At 42.6% G+C, this 23,948-nt stretch overlaps 1 protein-coding gene across 3 annotated transcripts in view; it reads right to left on the bottom strand.

The window, feature by feature from the left end:
- LOC311107441 (protocadherin-11 X-linked-like) overlaps window positions 1–23,948 on the bottom strand; it is a gene marked incomplete at both ends in the record, with an annotated part of 246,941 nt that overhangs the window by 88,663 nt on the left and 134,330 nt on the right. For all 3 annotated transcript variants that reach the window (XM_084149932.1, XM_084149933.1, XM_084149934.1), the window contains one exon: window positions 14,032–14,230. In XM_084149932.1, the coding sequence (XP_084006058.1) occupies window positions 14,032–14,230 (199 nt within the window). The remainder of the gene's footprint in view (window positions 1–14,031; window positions 14,231–23,948) is intronic.

The raw sequence follows: 23,948 nt of genomic DNA, 5'->3' as shown, positions 1-23,948 counted from the left end.
GTGGTGCGCGTCGCCAGCCCGGCCCGGCCTGTTCCTGCTCCTCGCACCAAGCCAGTGGTGCGCGTCTCCAGCCCGGCCCGGCCTGTTCCTGCTCCTCGCACCAAGCCAGTGGTGCGCGTCGCCAGTCCGGCCCGGCCTGTTCCTGCTCCTCGCACCAAGCCAGTGGTGCGTGTTCCTAGTCCGGTTCGGCCCGTGCCTGCTCCTCGCACCAGACCAGTGGTGCGTATGTCCAGTCCAGCACGGCCCGTACCCGTTCCACCGGTGCCTGGTCTGGCACCGGTCAGCTGTTCCACTACGGAGCCAGAGCAGTCCGCTCCACCGGTGCCTGATCCAGCTCCGGTCAGCTGCTCCACTCCGGAGCCAGAGCAGTCCGCTCCACCGGTGCCTGATCCAGCTCCGGTCAGCTGCGTCACTCCGGAGCCAGAGCAGTCCGCTCCACCGGGGTCAAATCCAGCTACGGTCAGCTGCTCCACTCCGGAGTCAGAGCAGTCCGCTCCACCGGTGCCTGATCCAGTGCCGGTCAGCTGTTCCACTACGGAGCCAGAGCAGTCCGCTCCACCGGGGTCCAGTCCAGCTACGGTCAGCGGCTCCACTCCGGAGCCAGAGCAGTCCGCTCCACCGGTGCCCAGTCCAGCTCCGGTCAACGGCTCCAGTCCAGACCATGACGTCAGCCCCTCTCCAGGTTCGGGGTCTCCCACACCAGGGTCCAGACAGGGCCTGGCGTATCGTGGGAGGAAGGAGAGGGGAAGTAGCGCGCCGAGGTCCAGACCAGACCAGGGGTGCAACAGGGAGGCGGAGAGTGAGAGGTCGTCACACCCTGAGCCGGATCCGCCTCCGAGGCGGATTATCCACCCGGCCCCTACCCTGTTATGTTTATGTTGTGCGGTCGGAGTCCGCACCTTTGGGGAGGGGTACTGTCACACCCTGACTGTTAGATATATCCAGTCTAAGACATCATTAGATATGTCCAATATGTCCAGTCTAAGACATCATTAGATATATCCAATATGTCCAGTCTAAGACATCATTAGATATGTCCAGTCTAAGACATCATTAGATATGTCCAGTCTAAGACATCATTAGATATATCCAGTCTAAGACATAATTAGATACAGTGGGGAGAACAAGTATTTGATACACTGCCGATTTTGCAGGTTTTCCTACTTACAATGCATGTAGAGGTCTGTAATTTTTTATCATAGGTACACTTCAACTGTGAGAGACGTAATCTAAAACAAAAATCCAGAAAATCACATTGTATGATTTTTTAAGTAATTCATTTGCATTTTATTGCATGACATAAGTATTTGATACATCAGAAAAGCAGAACTTAATATTTGGTACAGAAACCTTTGTTTGCAATTACAGAGATCGAATGTTTCCTTTAGGTCTTAACCAGGTTTGCACACACTGCAGCAGGGATTTTGGCCCACTCCTCCATACAGACCTTCTCCAGATCCTTCAGGTTTCGGGGCTGTCGCTGGGCAATACGGACTTTCAGCTCCCTCCAAAGATTTTCTATTGGGTTCAGGTCTGGATACTGGCTAGGCCACTCCAGGACCTTGAGATGCTTCTTACGGAGCCACTCCTTAGTTGCCCTGGCTGTGTGTTTCGGGTCGTTGTCATGGTGGAAGACCCAGCCACGACCCATCTTCAATGCTCTTACTGAGGGAAGGAGGTTGTTGGCCAAGATCTCGTGATACATGGCCCCATCCATCCTCCCCTCAATACGGTGCAGTCGTCCTGTCCCCTTTGCAGAAAAGCATCCCCAAAGAATTATGTTTCCACCTCCATGCTTCATGGTTGGGATGGTGTTCTTGGGGTTGTATTCATCCTTCTTCTTCCTCCAAACACGGCGAGTGGAGTTTAGACCAAAAAGCTATATTTTTGTCTCATCAGACCACATGACCTTCTCCCATTCCTCCTCTGGATCATCCAGATGGTCATTGGCAAACTTCAGACGGGCCTGGACATGCGCTGGCTTGAGCAGGGGGACCTTGCGTGCGCTGCAGGACTTTAATCCATGACGGCGTAGTGTGTTACTAATGGTTTTCTTTGAGACTGTGGTCCCAGCTCTCTTCAGGTAATTGACCAGGTCCTGCTGTGTAGTTCTGGGCTGATCCCTCACCTTCCTCATGATCTTGCATGGAGCCCCAGACCGAGGGTGATTGACCGTCATCTTGAACTTCTTCCATTTTCTAATAATTGCGCCAACAGTTGTTGCCTTCTCACCAAGCTGCTTGACTATTGTCCTGTAGCCCATCGCAGCCTTGTGCAGGTCTACAATTTTATCCCTGATGTCCTTACACATCTCTCTGGTCTTGGCCATTGTGGAGATGTTGGAGTCTGTTTGATTGAGTGTGTGGACATGTGTCTTTTATACAGGTAACGAGTTCAAACAGGTGCAGTTAATACAGGTAATGAGTGGAGAACAGGAGGGCTTCTTAAAGAAAAACTAACAGGTCTGTGAGAGCCGGAATTCTTACTGGTTGGTAGGTGATCAAATACTTATGTCATGCAATAAAATGCAAATGAATTACATAAAAATCATACAATGTGATTTTCTGGATTTTTGTTTTAGATTCCGTCTCTCACAGTTGAAGTGTACATCTGATAAAAATTACAGACCTCTACATGCATTGTAAGTAGGATAACCTGCAAAATCAGCAGTGTATCAAATACTTGTTCTCCCCACTGTATGTCCAATATGTCCAGTCTAAGACATCATTCAGCACCACATAAAAGTTTTTGTGATGAAAGTAAACTGTACCTTAACTGATAATGAAGCTTGGACTGAAGGTGTTAACGAGATCATAGTCAACTAGGTTGTATCTAAGACTTTAAGAATGTTTTCCCTCTCCTGCACCTTCAAATATCCTAGTCGGTTTATGAAGAGCAATGTAGATTCCATTTCAGGAATCACAGCGTCAGTGGAATGTAACACAGTGGAATGTAACGCAGTGGAATGTAACACAGTGGAGTGTAACACAGTGTAATGTTGGGCTATTGTGCTGGGCTGTTTGAAGTGTATCCCTGCAGAGTTCAGAATACATTGTCCAGAGACACAATCAAACTTGGGCGGCTATTGATCCACTTCCAAACCATGACATGAGACTTACCGAACATGTTAACACATTGAGAATGGGGTATTTTAATTGAACAGGTCTTTTGAAAGTCCACTCAAAGTCATTACGGTTTAACTAGCAGCTCTACATAGAGAACAGAGAGTATATCCTGTCAAGTAGCTAACCTCCTTTTTTCCTCTCTCCCTGAACTTTGATGTCCTGTCCTAGGAGGGAGAGAACTTTAACTATCTGAGTTTTAAATCATAACATCCTGTAGGACACACTATCAACAAATGGTGGATTTTAAAGGCAGTGATAAATACGTTGTTATCACTGAAAGGTATCAGTTTCTCATTAAAAAAAGTTGTTTAATACCCTCTTTTAAAAGTTAATTTAAAAAGCTAATCTGAGATTTTTTTTGGGGGGGGGGGCAGAGTTAATCAAAAAAAGACACTCATATAAATGCTCTTAGTGAGCCCAAACTAGCACGTTGGATTTGAAGATGTAGATTACATTTTCATGTAAAGATGTAGGCCTATCATTTACTGTGCACTACAGTGCTCTGTTGCCTTTAGGCCCTAGCATGTTGGCATCATGGGCTACATATGGACAGTATCAACTTCAGTCAGTGCTTGGCAGCACAACAAAGTAACTCCTAATGCTCTCAAAAATAGGTTTCTAACATGACACTTAGGCTCTTCTAGGGAAGGACATTCCAGTGATTTGAGTTGACTCCACCAGATCAATAGCTTGTCTCTTGGTCCAAACCACTCTTGTGGTATTTGAACCAGATGAAACAAGGATTCCCCTCCACATCACCTCTGAGAGACTCAGACACTTCCGTGAAATCCCACTGGCTAGGTTGGATATAGATGAGTCCATTTAAATCCCCCCCAGACTCATGCTGAGACCTTAACCGGTCAGAAAAAAGAGAACAAAACCATCTGATATCATCTAATAAGGATCGCCGTAATGTATGTAGGTTAATACTGACTGTTGCTTCATTTAGCTCTGTTGCTGCCCCACTGGGGCAGATGCTGTAGAAGGTTCTGGAAGCCTGTGGCACTGAGGGTTTTTATATTATGTTATTTATTTATCAACTATCAGAAAATAGCAGAAACAATCTGGTGTAAACAATCTAACAGAGCAGTTTAGAAGCACCTTAAAAATGATGAAATACAGACGCTAATCAAAAAGTAATGAGGAAGCTAGATGGATAACACAGGTAATAATGATGAGGTAGCTAGATCAATGAAAGGTGGATAACACAGGTAATGAATATGAGGTAGCTAGATCAATGAAAGGTGGATAACACAGGTAATAATGATGAGGTAGCTAGATCAATGAAAGGTGGATAACACAGGTAATGAATATGAGGAAGCTAGATCAATGGAAGATGGATAACACAGGTAATAATGATGAGGTAGCTAGATCAATGAAAGGTGGATAACACAGGTAATGAATATGAGGTAGCTAGATCAATGAAAGGTGGATAACACAGGTAATAATGATGAGGTAGCTAGATCAATGAAAGATGGATAACACAGGTAATAATGATGAGGTAGCTAGATCAATGAAAGATGGATAACACAGGTAATGAATATGAGGAAGCTAGATCAATGAAAGATGGATAACACAGGTAATGAATATGAGGTAGCTAGATCAATGGAAGATGGATAACACAGGTAATGAATATGAGGAAGCTAGATAGAGTGCCACATACAGTATACAACTTTTTAAAGTTGTGTTGTTTCTGAGAACGGCAAATCTGTAGCCCCACAATCTACAATAAAGTACAAAAACCAACGTAGAAATATACTAAATAGATACATATCATTACTAAGATGTGGCTAGCTAACTGAGATATACTATATAGAGACATATCATTACTAAGATGTGGCTAGCTAACTGAGATATACTATATAGAGACATATCATTACTAAGATGTGGCTAGCTAACAGAGATATACTAAATAGATACATATCATTACTAAGATGTGGCTAGCTAACTGAGATATACTAAATAGATACATATCATTACTAAGATGTGGCTAGCTAACTGAGATATACTAAATAGATACATATCATTACTAAGATGTGGCTAGCTAACTGAGATATACTAAATAGATACATATCATTACTAAGATGTGGCTAGCTAACTGAGATATACTAAATAGATACATATCATTATTAAACTGTGGCTAGCTAACTGAGATATACTAAATAGATACATATCATTACTAAGATGTGGCTAGCTAACTGAGATATACTAAATAGATACATATCATTATTAAACTGTGGCTAGCTAACTGAGATATACTAAATAGATACATATCATTATTAAACTGTGGCTAGCTAACTGAGATATACTAAATAGATACATATCATTACTAAGATGTGGCTAGCTAACTGAGATATACTAAATAGATACATATCATTATTAAACTGTGGCTAGCTAACTGCATAATGGATCAGAATATTAGGCTGGATAAAACATCTGAACTACAGTGTGTCTGTTCAGGGTTCCTCTGGTTGCTAATGACATTGTACCACTAATTATGCATAATTCCAGTGGGCTGAATGGATGCGATCACATTGCAAATGATAAGTCATTGGTCAGTGTCACAATGTTTCCGTAGAAAAATTCAACTGGGAATGGAGATTTGCATAAATGAATGTAATTAACAACCACATTCATTACTTCTAATTGCGTAACATAATGAGTTCTCTGAAACTGAAACCCAGATTGAATTCATATTATATTAAACATTTTAGTGTACAGTAGAGCAGCATCCTCTTCCCCTGAGATATGACTGACTGCAACGTTTCCTAAAAACGTTGTCTGAATCTATCCCAACTACCGACAGACGGCAGTTATCTGCGCTAAACCAGACAGAGAGCAACCACACATAGAGGGGGGGGGGGGGACAATGAAAATTCAACAGGAACCTGTTGAAATAGTTGAAACAGTATTATAAGTATGCTTTTATCAAATTATTGTACTCATCAAATTCAGTATGGTAAAACGTTCACCGTGTGAGGCTTTGTGTCAGCGTACTGAACTCTGAAAGCCTTTAATCAGATTAAAGCACTCCGGAAGACAGAATGCAGGTTGTCCGTCTGTTTTTTGTTTTTTTTACATTACAATGAAGACAGGAAAGGTCACCAAATTTTTATCCAAGTCTGGAATAAATAATAACCCCAAAAAATAATAATCGTGCTCATAATTACCCAGAAAGCACTTAGGGGGAAAGTGTACATCAAAAACTCTTGCTGTATGACTGCAACTGAAGGTCTACGTATGTTCAGATCTGTAATCTTATTATACTTACAGTTTATAAAAAGGATTGGCTTATTTTAATAGCGGCTTTAGATCTTGGAAAGACGAGGCATAAGCTGGTCATTTGAAAGCCATATGCCACAGATTAAGCTATATCTTTTTTTTTGTATTGTATTTGATCTATCTCTCGTTGACTAATACACGTCTACGAATGCTTTTAGCTGGTATGAAAGCTGGTGCTCCTAAATCCTCTGATTCGCAATAATATAGTCCTAGAATGAGGACATTACAAATTGTCTAGAGTACAAACTGTGTATTGTTTGAAAATTACTGAAGGATTTGGTTTGAGAGAATTATCGACAAGGCAGACTTTTCAGCACTTAACTTTGTCTGAGAGCCTACAGCCACGTCACGACATGAAAACCGTCATTCCCAAAAAGCCTTTTAGTATGTTATTAGAGAGGAATCCACATAATAACATAATAACTATCCCTAAAACAACACACACAATATTTTATGTTTATGTTTTTGGTGATTTTGATGCAAACTCGAAAGTGGGCCATCTCACTGATCATTATTACCCACATCAAATACAGGAAGTCTGGAACGACCGTTAAACGTGACGGCAAACAAATGAACAAACTCTGTTTTATTGATCTACACTTTTTCAAAATCTAATTATTGTATCTTATTTGGAGAAAAACAACAAACTGAGTCATATGATGATGAAGACCATCTTTCAGCACAAATGAGTGTTGCAGTCTACAGTCTGCCATTTCAGTTAGTGGAGGGTATAATATAATCAGTCTACAGTATGCCTGTTCAGTTAGTGGAGAGTAGAACAGAATAAGTCTACAGTCTGCCTGTTCAGATGCTGTAGAGTATTATAGAATCAGAACAGAAAGGGATTGACATATACAGCCGTGGTCAAAAGTTTTGAGAATGACACAAACTGCTTTCAGTTTTTATGATAGCAATTTGCATATACTCCAGAATGTTATGAAGAGTGATCAATTAATTGCAAAGTCCCTCTTTGCCATGAAAATGAACTTAATCCGCCAAAAACATTTCCACTGCATTTCAGCCATGCCACAAAAGGACCAGCTGACATCATGTCAGTGATTCTCTCGTTAACACAGGTGAGAGTGTTGACGAGGACAATGCTGGAGATCACTCTGTCATGCTGATTGAGTTAGAATAACAGACTGGAAGCTTTAAAAGGAGGGTGGTGCTTGAAATCATTGTTCTTCCTCTGTTAACCATGGTTACCTGCAAGGAAACACGTGCACAAAAAGGGCTTCACAGGCATGATATTGCTGCTAGTAAGATTGCACCTAAATCAACCATTTATTGGATCATCAAGAACTTCAAGGAGAGAGGTTCAATTGTTGTGAAGAAGGCTTTAGGGCGCCCAAGAAAGGCCAGCAAGCGCCAGGACCGTCTCCTAAAGAGGATTCAGCTGCGGGATCGGGGCACCACCAGTGCAGAGCTTGCTCAGGAATGGCAGCAGGCAGGTGTGAGTGCATCTGCATGCACAGTGAGGCGAAGACTTTTAGAGGATGGCCTGGTGTCAAGAAGGGCAGCGAGGAAGCCACTTCTCTCCAGGAAAAACATCAGGGACAGACTGATATTCTGCAAAAGGTACAGGGATTGGACTGCTGAAGACTGGGGTAAAGTCATTTTCTCTGATGAATCCCCTTTCCAATTGTTTGGGGTGTCCGGAAAAATGCTTGTCCGGAGAAGACAAGGTGAGCGCTACCATCAGTCCTGTGTCATGCCAACAGTAAAGCATCCTGAGACCATTCATGTGTGGGGTTGCTTCTCAGCCAAGGGAGTGGGCTCACTCACAATTTTGCCTAAGAACACAGTCATGAATAAAGAATGGTACCAACACATCCTCGAGAGCAACTTCTCCCAACCATCCAAGAACAGTTTGGTGACGAACAATGCCTTTTCCAGCATGATGGAGCACCTTGCCATAAGGCAAAAGTGATATCTAAGTGGCTCGGGAAAAAACATCGAAATGTTGGGTCCATGGCTAGGAAACTCCCCAGACCTTAATCCCATTGAGAACTTGTGGTAAATCCTCAAGAGGTGGGTGGACAAACAAAAACCCACAAATTCTGACAAACTCCAAGCATTGATTATGCAAGAATGGGCTGCCATCAGTCAGGATGTGGCCCAGAAGTTAATTGACAGCATGCCAGGGCGGATTGCAGAGGTCTTGAAAAAGAAGGGTCAACACTGCAAATATTGACTCTTTGCGTAAACTGAATGTAATTGTCAATAAAAGCCTTTGACACTTATGGAATGCTTGTAATTATACATCAGTATACCATAGTAACATCTGACAAAAATATCTAAAAACACTGATGCAGCAAACTTTGTGAAGACCAATACTGTGAAGACCAATACAATTCTCAAAACTTTTGACCACGACTGTAGATAACTAGGTAGCCATTTTCCTTTCCAAAAGCCTTTTTGGCAGGCATTACTTTCGTGATTGATAATCGGCACACTATGAACCACCTTGGCAATGGTAACCCACCAACTTCACAGCTAGGAGAAACACACAAACCAATGGTTACCTTGTCCATTTCCCATGTTGATAGATCCAATCCACATAATTATGCACGTCCGTCTGTATTAGAAGTTAAGTACAAAGCGATATAACCAAAAGGGACAGGTAAGATTTAACGTTGTGTTAATTGTTTTGGATGTGTACTTTTGTAAATGCCAGCTGTTGGGTGGCTTGGAGGGCGGAGCTAATAACAGATATGCTAATGACATTCATTTGTGCCTAAAACCTGTTTGTCAAGATGGGAGGAGGAGGAGGAGGAGGAGGAGGAGGAGGAGGAGGAAGAAATATAAAACACTCAGAGCGTTGTGTGGCGGAGACGACAACATAAGAGTGCTGACAGTCTGATAAAGTAAGCCTGGGGAAGGAAAGCAAAAGAGGCCATAAAATGAATAGCCTCCTAGCTCATAAATAACAGAAACATAAATGTCATATGAACTTTATTTCAAGAGCAGGTGGTCTAATAAAGATGCAGTTTTAAAGAGGAGTTGAGAAATTCATTGTCATAAGAAGGCCACATCCCCAGCCTGTTCCCAGATAGTTACTCAGCCCAACGTTGACATTCAAGACCTTGCTCACACCAAACACCTTTCAGAATACAAAGGCTTAGAAGTTGGGTTTTGGTTCTCCACCCCTCTCTTTCTCTATTCATTTTCTGCCTGTTTACTCCAATCCCTACACCTCTCTTTTCTCTTTTCTCCATCTCTTCTCCCTTTTCCTCATTCCTTTGTTCTTGTTCTTTACAAATTGAGACGACTGGATAAGAGATTTCCCCTGCCACGGCAGCCTGCTGCCCATTGATAAAACCATATCTAATCCATCTAGGGGCCCCTAATGCGCTCATCTCTGAGTCTGTCAACAGAGAGAGAATCTGTCTCTTCATTCTCTCCTTTAGAACCAAGAACTAAAGTGTCACGTTTTATCTGTGGACATTTTGGGGAGGAGATTGGCTTTCCATGTTCTTGGCAAAACATACAGTTCACGTCAACCAGTCTCCAGGTCTTCTTGATTTGTGTGGTCGAGATGTGTCTGATGGTTCAAACCTGCATTTTGCTACGTAAAAACACATCTACAGCACTTAACTGTTCTGTTAAACCATAAAACCAAGGTTACTTTTCTATATCATGAACAAGTCCTACTCTGCTATTCAACTGTTACTATTACATTGACATGAATTACACTTAGTGTAATAAAAAATACCATGAACAGGGAATATTTAGCTACACAGTGTTATGGAGGACATTCTGGTAAAATGACTGGTCACATAGTCCTCTTTTAATGTTGCATTCATTCCAGCACTTGGTCTCCACCACCATGCGACATCAATGCAGGGATTATATATCATTTTAACCTGGGTAGTTTGAGGCCTGAATGCTGATTGGCTGAAAGCCGTGGTATATCAGACCGTATACAACGGGTATGACAAAACATTAATTTGTATTGCTCTAATTACGTTGGTAACCAGTTTATAATAGCAATGAGGCACCTTGGGTGTTTGTGGTATATTGCCAATGTACCACGTCTAAGGGCTGTGTCCAGCCACTCCGCGTTGCGTCGTGCGTAAAAACAGCCCTTAGCCGTGGTATATCGGCCATATACCACATCCCCTCAGGCCTTATTGCTTAAATATACATGTTCAAATTAGCATTACATTCTCCAATCTCCAACTAATGTGCAACACATTTTCTTCTATGGGAATCTATCATGTAATAGAGACAGTATTTCATTGTTTGAGAAGGCAGTTTTATGAACCACACAATGTTTACATCATTGAATATTAATCAGAAGGTGAGCAGCAATTACATTACATCCAAATATAAATCATCATCACTATGAATCACCGTTATCGTCATGGGTATGATTTTATAGAGAGCAGCTGAGTAGGAGCAGGATCAACTGGTTATTATCATGAGAGACTTCTCTATTCTGTCTGCTTGGTCTAATATCATCTATCTAACTGGTTATTATCATGAGAGACTTCTCTAGTCTGTCTGCTTGGTCTAATATCATCTATCTAACTGGTTATTATCATGAGAGACTTCTCTATTCTGTCTGCTTGGTCTAATATCATCTATCTAACTGGTTATTATCATGAGAGACTTCTCTAGTCTGTCTGCTTGGTCTAATATCATCTATCTAACTGGTTATTATCACGAGAGACTTCTCTAGTCTGTCTGCTTGGTCTAATATCATCTATCTAACTGGTTATTATCATGAGAGACTTCTCTATTCTGTCTGCTTGGTCTAATATCATCTATCTAACTGGTTATTATCATGAGAGACTTCTCTATTCTGTCTGCTTGGTCTCACCAACAGAAAGCTCATCACAAAATACAAAGAACCCAAATATTATGTATGTATGTATGTAAATTCCAGTTCATTGTCAGATGCCACCCATCTTTTCTAATGTTTAACAAATGCATTCACATTCACACTAGTCCTGACACCCAATGGTTCTGTCAGAGCAGCACCAGAGAGGACAGAGTCCTGACACCCAATGGTTCTGTCAGAGCAGCACCAGAGAGGACAGGTGCAGGAGGAGCGGGTGTTGTCTCACATATAGCCAAGCCACAAATAATATACTGTATGTAGGTGCAGCAGTGGACGCTCCTCAGAGGAGGAATGGGAGGACCATCCTCCTCAGTGAATTTCATACAAATTTAAATTGTAAAACATTTAAAAAATTATCATTTTTAGATAAGACTATACTAAATATAATCCCGTCACCAAATAATTGAGTAAAAACACACAATTTTTAGTTGAATCAAAGAGAAAGAAAGACAATAATTAATTTCTTCCAAAATGAAGGAAAAGCAAGAGAGAAATAGAGAGAGAGAGAGAGATTTCGTCATTTTTTTCCACTTTCAGTTTCACTTACTTAGCTAGCAAATGCAGCTAGCTAGTTTAGCCTACTGAAACACCCTGGGCAAACAGAGGGATGCTATGTTAGCTAGCTGGCTATGACTTTCCAACACAACACGGGAACTCTTCCAAGTCAAGGTAAGCTTTTGGTATTACTAATTTATTGCCACCAGGGCTCGCTGGTGTAACTGCTTACTGACCGCACACTGTAATGTTACTGCATGATTATAGCGGGTTTACTAACGCTTTAGCTCTATTAGCTATATGTTGACTATGACGTTACTTTAGCCAATATGGTGACAACGATGTAGGCTGTTTGTAGCGATTATGATATGGTTTGGCTTGGAAAGGTTTTTTCGCCTGGTCACATACAGCTGATGTGTTGTGCATTGAAGTCCACAAACGAAGGGAAAAGGTGAGAGGAGGAGAGATGTGAGAAGGAATACAACATGGCTGCTATGAAAGTGAACTGTGTTTACGCGTGACCAGGAGTGTATTCATTCTTAAACGGAAGCAAATGGAACAAAATGGGGATAAACATATCTGAATCTGTCCAATAGAAACTCTTGTTTGCAACTGTTGGACTAATGATTACACCCTATATCAGCTAGATGCAGGCAAGGCGGTACTGAATGTCACTGTATGTCCATGTGTCACTGTCTGTCACCTCATATTTGTCTCTCAACCTGTGCGCACCTACGTTGTAAACTTTCATTCATAGGCTAGGTTGTAGCAACCTCATGATGGGTATAGAGAAAATGTGAGTATCATGTAGTTGCCTAAACCTATCGATGTTACATTGAACTGGGTGGGTGAATGGAATATGAATGACAGTCATCCAACATGCTGTAATAGAAATAAGGCCATGCTCATGAGAAAAAGATCGTCCTCCCTTAAACGGCACTGACCTCCACTGAGGTGCAGGCAAAGAAATCTGTTTTCATCATGTGCTGTCTTTGGAAAACACAAGAAGAAGAAGAAGAAGAAGAAGAAGAAGAAGAAGAAGAAGAAGAAGAAGAAGAAGAAGAAGAAGAAGAAGAAGAAGAAGAAGAAGGAGGAGGAGGAGGAGGAGGAGAAGGAGGAGGAGGAGGAGGAGGAGGAGGAGGAGGAGGAGAAGGAGAAGAAGAAGAAGAAGAAGAAGAAGAAGTAGAAGAAGAAGAAGAAGAAGAAGAAGAAGAAGAAGAAGAAGAAGAAGAAGTGCATTGAGTCGCCACTGACAGGAGCCGTGGATGGTATGGTAATTCATCTATAACGTTGATGTGTAGGACACAGACACAGGGAGAGGTAGGCAGTGGAGGGAGATATATGCTGACTCCCCTCCCTATTGCTCTGTGATTATAGGGTGGAGGTTGTCTCAGAATCAAGGCAGCTGCCGTTGTGTGTTCAGGCAGCTCACGTAAACTTGTGACTCCTCTATTCATCCAAACATGTTAAGGCTTTTCATCACAATGTCAAAGAGAAAGTAACTACTAGATATTTAGATTGGAGTAGAATATCATAATCACTATTATAATTGGGATGCTGATAGAGTGCTCCTCCTATCGTTAACCCATTATATAATGCTGATAGAGTGCTCCTCCTATCGTTAACCCCTTATATAATGCTGATAGAGTGCTCCTCCTATCGTTAACCCCTTATATAATGCTGATAGAGTGCTCCTCCTATTGTTAACCCGTTATATAATGCTGATAGAGTGCTCCTCCTATCGTTAACCCCTTATATAATGCTGATTGAGTGCTCCTCCTATTGTTAACCCCTTATATAGTGCTAATAGAGTGCTCATCCTATTGTTAACCCCTTATATAATGCTGATAGTGCTCCTCCTATCGTTAACCCCTTATATAATGCTGATAGAGTGCTCCTCCTATTGTTAACCCCTTATATAATGCTGATAGAGTGCTCCTCCTATTGTTAACCCGTTATATAATGCTGATAGAGTGCTCCTCCTATCGTTAACCCCTTATATAATGCTGATAGAGTGCTCCTCCTATCGTTAACCCCTTATATAATGCCGATAGAGTGCTCCTCCTATTGTTAACCCCTTATAGAAGATAAAACGTGATTAAATAGCATGTTTAGTTCATTGGCCAGACTAAGCTGCTGTTGGCCAAGGAACAGGTCAGCATGGCCAGTTTATTACAGAGAGAAGCACTTTCCCTGGTCTTCAAAGGTATTTTGAACTCAATGGGACAACCTGGCAAAAGAAATAAAAGAAAGATATTAAATCCTTGGACAGTCGCCACTTACTGGACTCAGGGTCAGAGTTGCCGTCTCCCTCGGTGCGGCTGTTGGGCGAGGTCTGTTGGTAGTAGTCTTCCTGGGGGAAGCCGAGGGGGAGAGGCTGAGTGGTGCTGCCGGTGCTGCTGGGCTCCTGGTCCCCTAGGCCGCTGGCGCTACAGCTCTCCTGAGAACCGTCCGGGAGGTGGAACGTCACACGACGCTGGGTCTGATGGAAACACACCAAAACACAACGTTCATTTAACGTCACACGACGCTGGGTCTGAAAACACAACACCAAAACACAACGTAGCTGTAATACTTTAACATCACACAATGCTGGGTCTGGAGGGAAACACGTGGAAACGCAATGTTCATTTAACGTCATATGATGCTGGGTCTGAAAACACCACAGAACAATATGTTGTTTCATATATTTTTGTGTGGTGGACGTTGTTGGTGCGTTCAGCTGCAGAGAGAGCTAATTCAATCACCTTGGAGATGGCATTTGGAGGAAATCTCATACTAATTTGTTGCGTATTATGGGATTGTTCTTGCATGTCTAACAAGACAAGTCCCCATCATTGTCACGTCTTCTCTGAGGAATATCGTATTACGTCAAGGCAGCCTAATTGATACAGTGGGCTTGTAACCTAAAATCAGCCGTCTTCTGAGATATCTCAGTCAAGGCTAATGACATACTATTCAAAAATCTATGGTGACTACTTATAGTATAAGAGTTTTAATTGACAGTTACTGCCCCATGATATGATTATAATAGATTGACACTTTTGACGAGGCTGCGTCGTGTGCTACTTTTCCCACTAGTCCAATTTAGATAAAAAGGAAGCCAGGGGTGGATGAAGTGACTTTGATTAGGAAAGGTCTGTCTGAGGATTGTAGCAGTTTGTAGATCTCCTCTCCTCTCAATGGGAGTAGCTCTTTGATTTCTCTGGTGAGTTACAGAAGTTCATGTAGTGACCTTTTTCAGGAGCACGATGGTAGCACTACAAAGGGAAACACTCCATAGGGAGGTCAATAGCCACAAATGCTAGCCGCTCTTCATGAAAAAAGAACATAGATGAGTCACATTGTGAATCACAAATAAAGAGTAATCTGTGAACATCAATTATATGTTTTGGACTATAATCATATTTCAAAACTGAATGAATTGAAATTAGATGATGTCAGGTCATTCTTTGCCAATGCTTTAACATTGAAGACAATTAACAGTGAAAAGACTAAAGTATTATTACATGCAATTTTCTAAATGGTGAAGAGGTTTTTTGGTTATGATGGACAGTTTGGAGAAAAAGGGAAATTTTACTGTGAGTATGATTTCATTTCATAACACGATTCTCAGTCTCAAATTGCATCTTATGAGGAAAATAAAATACTGAAACTTGATTATATTACCCTCTGTTTTCTTATTGTGTTTCAGTTTGTATTCAACCTATTATTCAGACTGATTAGAACAAATGTTTCATAAAACAATATCATAGCCTCACCACAATAATCTACATTTTCTCCATCTCTAGAGTGACTAAAGCAATATGGGAGTTCTGAATTAAAAACATCATTAACACATGGTCCTTTATGCTCACGGGGAGTCGTTTGTGCCTCTTTGGAAAAGCACTTTTCCTCCACCACTGTGGTAAACCGATAAAGACCGTATTGTTCTTTGATAAGGCAGACAGAATAAGGGAGAAAAAGAGAAGGGGTTGGAGGGAAAAAATCTTGGCTCAAACAAGGCCCCAGCACAGCCAAAAACAGAGATCTACAAACAGCTTACCAGTTCATTTAGGACAATCAGAGGGTTGACTAAACTAAATCCTTAAAATTCAAATGCTGAAAGAAGAACTTTACGATGTCATTATGAACAAAAAAGAAAGAAAGAAATGTATTTCCTTAATTGAATCGAGTGTATGTGTGGGTATCCGTGTGTGTTAATGCGTGTTGAAAAGACAGGTTTCCAAGACCACAACCAGTGTGTGGAGAGAATTCTCCTTTATACAGGGGCCTCCTGTAGCTCAGTTGGTAGAGCATGGCACTTGCAACGGCAGGGTTGTGGGTTCGATTCCCACGGGAGGTCAGTATGGAAAATGTATGCACCCACTAACTGTAAATAGCTCTGGATAAGCGTGTCTGTTAAATGTAATACTTCACAGTCCCTAAAGACCTCTACGATCTGTTTATATTGTGCAAATCGCCTCAAGTAAATTTCTTGTCAAGCCTGTCAGTCGATTACCCATCCAAAAACTGAAGCCAAAATTATTCAATTGGCCTTAAGGTTAGGTACAAGTAGGATAGGATCAATAAGAGACGGGACTGTTTAGCTGGTCCTTCCATCAAAGATAATATGGCCGGACAGTTTATTCCACAAATAAAGTAATTCAATTATATCAGCCTTGGAATATCCTGTTTTTCAACAGGAATATCAAGCTGTTGACTACTCCACCACAGGAATATCAAGCTGTTGACTACTCCAACACAGTAATGTCAAGCTGTTGACTACTCCTCCACATTAATATCAAGCTGTTGACTACTCCAACACAGTAATATCAAGCTGTTGACTACTCCAACACAGTAATGTCAAGCTGTTGACTACTCCTCCACAGTAATGTCAAGCTGTTGACTACTCCTCCACAGTAATGTCAAGCTGTTGACTACTCCTCCACAGCAATGTCAAGCTGTTGACTACTCCTCCACAGTAATATCAAGCTGTTGACTACTCCTCCACAGTAATGTCAAGCTGTTGACTACTCCACCACAGTAATGTCAAGCTGTTGACTACTCCTCCACAGTAATATCAAGCTGTTGACTACTCCTCCACAGTAATGTCAAGCTGTTGACTACTCCTCCACATTAATGTAAAGTCTTTATGAACAGAAGGTACAGGATCATATTTACAGAACGTCGGCCGCTCCATGAGAAGCCGTGTGCATCCTAATTCCCAACCTGTTCCCTACATAGTGCACTACTTTTGACCAGGGCCCATAGGGAATAGGGTACCATTTGGAATGCAGCTGCTCACTTCCTCTCCGCATGTTTCCAAATTATTTGAGTCTTTCTGCTCCGATAATGACTGCCAGGATTGATTCAAACAAACAGCTGTCCATGATAATTAGGACATTATCATAGCGTGGAGCTTTCATATCTTTGTCAGATGTTTAAACAAACGGAAATTTGTGGATTTGTGCGAAGGCGTAAAAAATAAGATACATCTATATATTTCTTCAACAACAGGCCTAGTGTGCTTTTTATGGTTGGCCTTTCTTTCTTGTGTTGAGAGAAAAAGGTTGACACAACAACAACAACAGTGTACATACTGTTAAAGCATTACTTCATATTCTAAAGAATATGCCAGAAATCCATAAAACAAACACAAGCTGGTGTAAGCGATATCGAGACCGAACAGAGTCTGCACAACCAGATAAAACAGTGCCTTGAAAACTATGTGCAAAGAGATAATAAACAGGAGAATCAAAGCCAAGTTCTGTAACAAGCCAGCCATATCCAAACCAAAGCCACTCTCTGGTAGCGAACCAGACAATGTGCAGATGGACCTGGCTTCACGGTGGGGTGAGGGATTAGGGATCCCTTGTATTTTCATGGAGAGGAGGTACTGCAGAGTAGGATGCACTATACACCACCTCATCCAGGGGGGAAACACAGCTCAATGAGTTACCTAGCTACCTTCTAACGCCCATACACTTCTACATCCCAACATTATAAATATAGAAAGAGAGAGAGAGAGAGAGAGAGAGAGAGAGAGAGAGAGAGAGAGAGAGCGAGAGAGAGAGAGAGAGAGAGAGAGAGAGAGAGAGAGAGAGAGAGGGAAACCATGTTGCATAAAAACAGCAGTCTGCCTTCCAATCCCCCCCATCCCTTTGAATGATAAACTGGGCTCACAGGGGTGGATCAGAGCAGATTTGCTTTGCTGTCTAAAATAACAATCATCCTGGACGCATCACCTGGACAAATCTTTTTGGTGAAAATTGTGATTTTTCAACACCTAGCTGTCTGTGAAAACAATGGCTATATATTTATATATATATACAGTTGAAGTCGGAGGTTTATATACACTTAGGTTGGAGTCATTAAAACTCGGAAAATTCCAGAAGGCCGCTCAGCAAGGAAGAAGCCACTGCTCCAAAACCGCCATAAAAAAGCCAGACTACGGTTTGCAACTGCACATTGGCACAAAGATCGTACTTTTTGGAGAAATGTCCTCTGGTCTGATGAAACAAAAATAGAACTGTTTGGCCATAATGACCATCGTTATGTTTGGAGGAAAAAGGGGGTTGCTTGCAAGCCGAAGAACACCATCCCAACCGTGAAGCACGGGGGTGGCAGCATCATGCTGTGGGGGAAGCTTCTGATAGGCTAATTGACATAATTTGAGTCAATTGGAGGTGTACCTGTGGATGTATTTCAAGGCCTACCTTCAAACTAAGTGCCTCTTTGCTTGACATCATGGGAAAATCAAAAGAAATCAACAAAGACCTCAGAAAGAAAATTGTAGACCTCCACAAGTCTGGTTCATCCTTGGGAGCAATTTCCAAACGCCTGAAGGTACTACGTTCATCTGTACAAACAATAGTGCGCAAGTATAAACACCATTGGACCACGCAGCCGTCATACCGCTCAGGAAGGAGAAGCGTTCTGTCTCCTAGTGATTAACGTACTTTGGTGTGAAAAGTGCAAATCAATCGCAGAACAACAGCAAAGGACCTTGTGAAGATTCTGGAGGAAACAGGTACAAAAGTATCTATATCCACAGTAAAAACGAGTCCTATATCGACATAACCTGAAAGGCCGCTCATCAAGGAAGAAGCACTGCTCCAAAATTGCCATAAAAAAGCCAGACTACCGTTTGCAACAAAGTACTGGGCCGCAAGGCACTACAGAGGGTAGTGCGTACGGCCCAGTACATCACTGGGGCCAAGCTTCCTGCCATCCAGGACCTCTATACCAGGCGGTGTCAGAGGAAGGCCCTCAAAATTGTCAAAGACTCCAGCCACCCTAGTCATAGACTGTTCTCTCTGCTACCGCACGGCAAGCAGTACCGGAGTGCCAAGTCTAGGTCCAAAACACTTCTCAACAGCTTCTACCCCCAAGCCATAAGACTCCTGAACAGCTAATCATGGCTACCCGGACTATTTGCACTGCCCCCCCACCCCATCCTATTTACGCTGCTGCTACTCTGTTAATTATTTATGCATAGTCACTTTAACTCTACCCACATGTACATATTACTTCAACTACCTCAACTAGCCGGTGCCCCCGCACATTGACTCTGCACCGGTACCCCCCTGTATATATAGCCTCCCTACTGTTACTTTTTTTCTCAACACTTTTTTTGTTCCTTTTTTTTATTTTTGTTTAAAATAAATGCACTGTTGGTTAAGGGCTGTAAGTAAGCATTTCACTGTAATGTCTGCACCTGTTGTATTCGGCGCATGTGACCAATAACATTTGATTTGATTTGATTTGATTTGAGATCGTACTTTTTGGAGAAATTTCCTCTGGTCTGATGAAACAAAAATAGAACTGTTTGGCCATGATGACCATCGTTATGTTTGGAGGAAAAAGGGGTAGTCTTGCAAGCCGAAGAACACCATCCCAACCGTGAAGCACGGGGGTGGCAGCATCATGCTGTGGGGGTGCTTTGCTGCAGGAGGGACTGGTGCACTTCACAAAATAGATGGCATCATGAGGAAGGAAAATTATGTGGATATATTGAAGCAATATCTCAAGACATCAGTCGGGAAGTTAAATCTTAGTCGCTAATGGGTCTTCCAAATGGACCCCAAGCATACTTCCAAAGTTGTGGCAAAATGGCTTAAGGACAACAAAGTCAAGGTATTGGAGTGGCCATCACAAAGCCCTGACCTCAATCCTATAGAAAATGTGTGGGCAGAACTGAAAAAGCGTGTGCGAGCAAGGAGGCCTACAAACCTGACTCAGTTACACCAGCTCTGTCAAGAGGAATGGGCCAAAATTTGTTGTGGGAAGCTTGTGGAGGCTACCCGAAACATTTGACCCAAGTTAAACAATTTAAAGGCAATGTTACCAAATACTAATTGAGTATATGTAAACCTCTGACCCACTGGGAATGTGATGAAAGAAATAAAAGCTTAAATAAATCATTCTCTCTACTATTATTCTGACATTTCACATTCTTAAAATAAAGTGGTTATCCTAATTTACCTAAGACGGGGAATTTTTACAAGGATTAAATGTCAGGAATTGTGAAAAACTGAGTTTAAATGTATTTGGCTAAGGTGTATGTAGACTTCCGACTTCAACTGTGTGTATATATACACTACCAGTCAAAACACCTACTCATTCAAGGGTTTTCTTTATTTTTACAATTTTTTACATTGTAGAATAATAGTGAAGACATCCAAACTATGAAATAACACATATGGAATCATGTAGTAACCAAAAAATGGTTAAACAAATCAAAATATATTTTTTGAGATTCTTCAAATAGCCATCCTTTGCCTTGATGACAGCTTTGCACACTCTTGGCATTCTCTCAACCAACTTCATGAGGTAGTCACCTGGAATGCATTTCGATTAACAGTTGTGCCTTCTCAAAAGTTAATTTGTGGAATTTCTTTCTTTCTTAATGCGTTTGAGCCAATCAGTTGTGTTGTGACATGGTAGGGGTTGTATACAGAAGATAGCCCTATTTAGAAAAAGACCAAGTCCATATTATGGCAAGAACAGCTCAAATAAGCAAAGAGAAATGACAGTCCATCATTACATTAATACACGAAGGTCAGTCAATACGGAAAATGTCAAGAACTTTGAAAGTTTCTTCAAGTCGCAAAAACCATCAAGCGCAATGATGAAACTGGCTCTCATGAGGACAAGCACAGGAATGGAAGACCCAGAGCTACCTCTGCTGCAGAGGATACGTTCATTAGAGTTACCAGCCTCAGAAATTGCAGCCAAAATAAATGCTTCACAGAGTTCAAGTCACAGACACATCTCAACATCAACTGTTCAGAGGGGACTGTGTGAATCAGGCCTTCATGGTCGAATTGCTGCAAAGAAGCAACTACTAAAAGGACACCAATAAGAAGAAGAGACCTGCTTGGGCCAAGAAACACGAGCAATGGATATTAGACCGGTGGAAATTTGTCCTTTGGTCTGGAGTACAAATTTGAGATTTTTGGTTCCAAACACCATGTCTTTGTGAGACACGGTGTGGGTGAACGGATCTTCACAAATCAAATCAAATCAAACTTTATTTGCCACATGCGCCGAATACAACAGGTGTAGACATTACCGTGAAATGCTTACTTACAGCCCTTAACCAACAATGCATAAAAAAAAAAAAACGTCAAATTAAACAACAACAACAAAAAAGTGTTGAGAAAAAAAGAGCAGAAGTAAAATAAAATAACAGTAGGGAGGCTATAAAAAAGGGGGGGGGGGGTATTGGTGCAGAGTCAATGTGCAGGGGCACTGGCTATTTGAGGTAGTTGAGGTAGTTGAGGTAATATGTACATGTGGGTAGAGTTAAAGTGACTATGCATGAATACTTAACAGAGTAGCAGCACCGTAAAAAGATGGGGTCGGGGTGGGGGTGGGGGGGCAATGCAAATAGTCTGGGTAGCCATGATTAGCTGTTCAGGAGTCTTATGGCTTGGGGGTAAAAGCTGTTGAGAAGCCTTTTGGACCTAGACTTGGCGCTCCGGTACCGCTTGCCGTGCGGTAGCAGAGAGAAGAGTGTATGACAAGGGTGGCTGGAGTCTTTGACAATTTTGAGGGCCTTCCTCTGACACCGCCTGGTATAGAGGTCCTGGATGGCAGGAAGTTTGGCCCCAGTGATGTACTGGGCCGTACGCACTACCCTCTGTAGTGCCTTGTGATCGGAGGTGGAGCAATTGCCATACCAGGCGGTGATGCAACCAGTCAGGATGCTCTCGATGGTGCAGCTGTATAACTTTTTGACGATCTGAGGACCCATGCCAAATCTTTTCAGTCTCCTGAGGAGGAATAGGCTTTGTCGTGCCCTCTTCATGACTGTCATGATGTGTTTGGACCATGATAGTTCGTTGGTGATGTGGACACCAAGGAACATCAAGCTCTCAACCTGTTCCACTACAGCCCTGTCGATGAGAATGGGGGCATGCTCAGTCCTCTTTTTTTCCTGTAGTCCACGCTCATCTCCTTTGTATTGGTCACGTTGAGAGAGAGGTTGTTATCTCTGACCTCCTCCCAATAGGCTGTCTCATCGTTGTCGGTGATCAGGCCTACCACTGTTGTGTCATCTGCAAACTTAATGATGGTGTTGGAGTCGTGCCTGGCCATGCAGTCATGGGTGAACAGGGAGTACAGGAGGGGACTGAGCATGCACCCCTGAGGGGCCCCCGTGTTGATCATCAGCGTGGCAGATGTGTTGTTACCTACCCTTACCACCTGGGGGCGGCCCGTCAGGAAGTCCACGATCGAGTTGCAGAGGGAGGTGTTTAGTCCCAGAATCCTTAGTTTAGTGATGAGCTTTGAGGGCACTATGGTGTTGAACGCTGAGCTGTAGTCAATGAATAGCATTCTCACGTAGGTGTTCCTCTTGTCCAGGTGGGAAAGGGCAGTGTGGAGTGCAATAGAGATTGCATCATCTGTGGATCTGTTGGGGCGGTATGCAAATTGGAATGGGTCTAGGGTTTCTGGGATAATGGTGTTGATGTGAGCCATGACCAGCCTTTCAAAGCACTTCATGGCTACAGACGTCAGTGCTACGGGTCGGTAGTCATTTAGGCAGGTTATCTTAGTGTCCTTGGGCACGGGGACTATGGTGGTCTGCTTGAAACATGTTGGTATTACAGACTCAGTCAGGGACATGTTGAAAATGTCAGTGAAGACACTTGCCAGTTGGTCAGCACATGCTCGGAGTACACGTCCTGGTAATCCGTCTGGCCCTGCGGCCTTGTGAATGTTGACCTGCTTAAAAGTCTTACTCACATCGGCTACGGCGAGCGTGATCACGTAGTCATCCGGGAACAGCTGGTGCTCTCATGCATGCTTCAGTGTTGCTTGCCTCGAAGCGAGCATAGAAGTGGTTTAGCTCCTCTGGTAGGCTTGTGTCACTGGGCAGCTCGCGGCTGTGCTTCCCTTTGTAGTCTGTAATAGTTTTCAAGCCCTGCCACATCCGACGAGCGTCAGAGCCGGTGTAGTACGATTCAATCTTAGTCCTGTATTGACTCTTTGCCTGTTTGATGGTTCGTCGGAGGGCATAGCGGGATTTCTTATAAGCGTCCGGGTTAGAGTCCCGCTCCTTGAAAGCGGCAGCTCTACCCTTTAGCTCAGTGCGGATGTTGCCTGTAATCCATGGCTTCTGGTTGGGGTATGTACGTACGGTCACTGTGGGGACGACGTCATCAATGCACTTATTGATGAAGCCAGTGACTGATGTGGTGTACTCCTCAATGCTATCTGAAAAATCCCGGAACATGTTCCAGTCTGTGCTAGCAAAACAGTCCTGTAGCTTAGCATCTGCGCCATCTGACCACTTTTTTATTAAACGAGTCACTGGTGCTTCCTGCTTTAGTTTTGGCTTATACGCAGAATCAGGAGGATAGAGTTATGGTCAGATTTGCCAAATGAAGGGTGAGGGAGAGTTTTGTATGCGTCTCTGTGTGTGGAGTAAAGGTGGTCTAGAGTTTTTTTTTTCCCCTGGTTGCACATTTAATATGCTGGTAGAAATTAGGTAGAACGGATTTAAGTTTCCCTGCATTAAAGTCCCCGGCCACTAGGAGCGCTGCCTCTGGATGAGCGTTTTCCTGTTTACTTATGGCCTTATACAGCTCATTGAGTGCAATCTGAATGCCAGCATTGGTTTGTGGTGGTAAATAGATGAAAACTCTCTTGGTAAATAGTGTAGTCTACAGCTTATCGCAAGATACTCTACCTCAGGCGAGCAAAACCTT

This window comes from Coregonus lavaretus, assembly GCF_964263955.1.
Source record: "Coregonus lavaretus genome assembly, chromosome: 32".
Classification (NCBI taxonomy): domain Eukaryota; kingdom Metazoa; phylum Chordata; class Actinopteri; order Salmoniformes; family Salmonidae; genus Coregonus; species Coregonus lavaretus.
This window is presented reverse-complemented; position numbering and strand designations above follow the sequence as displayed.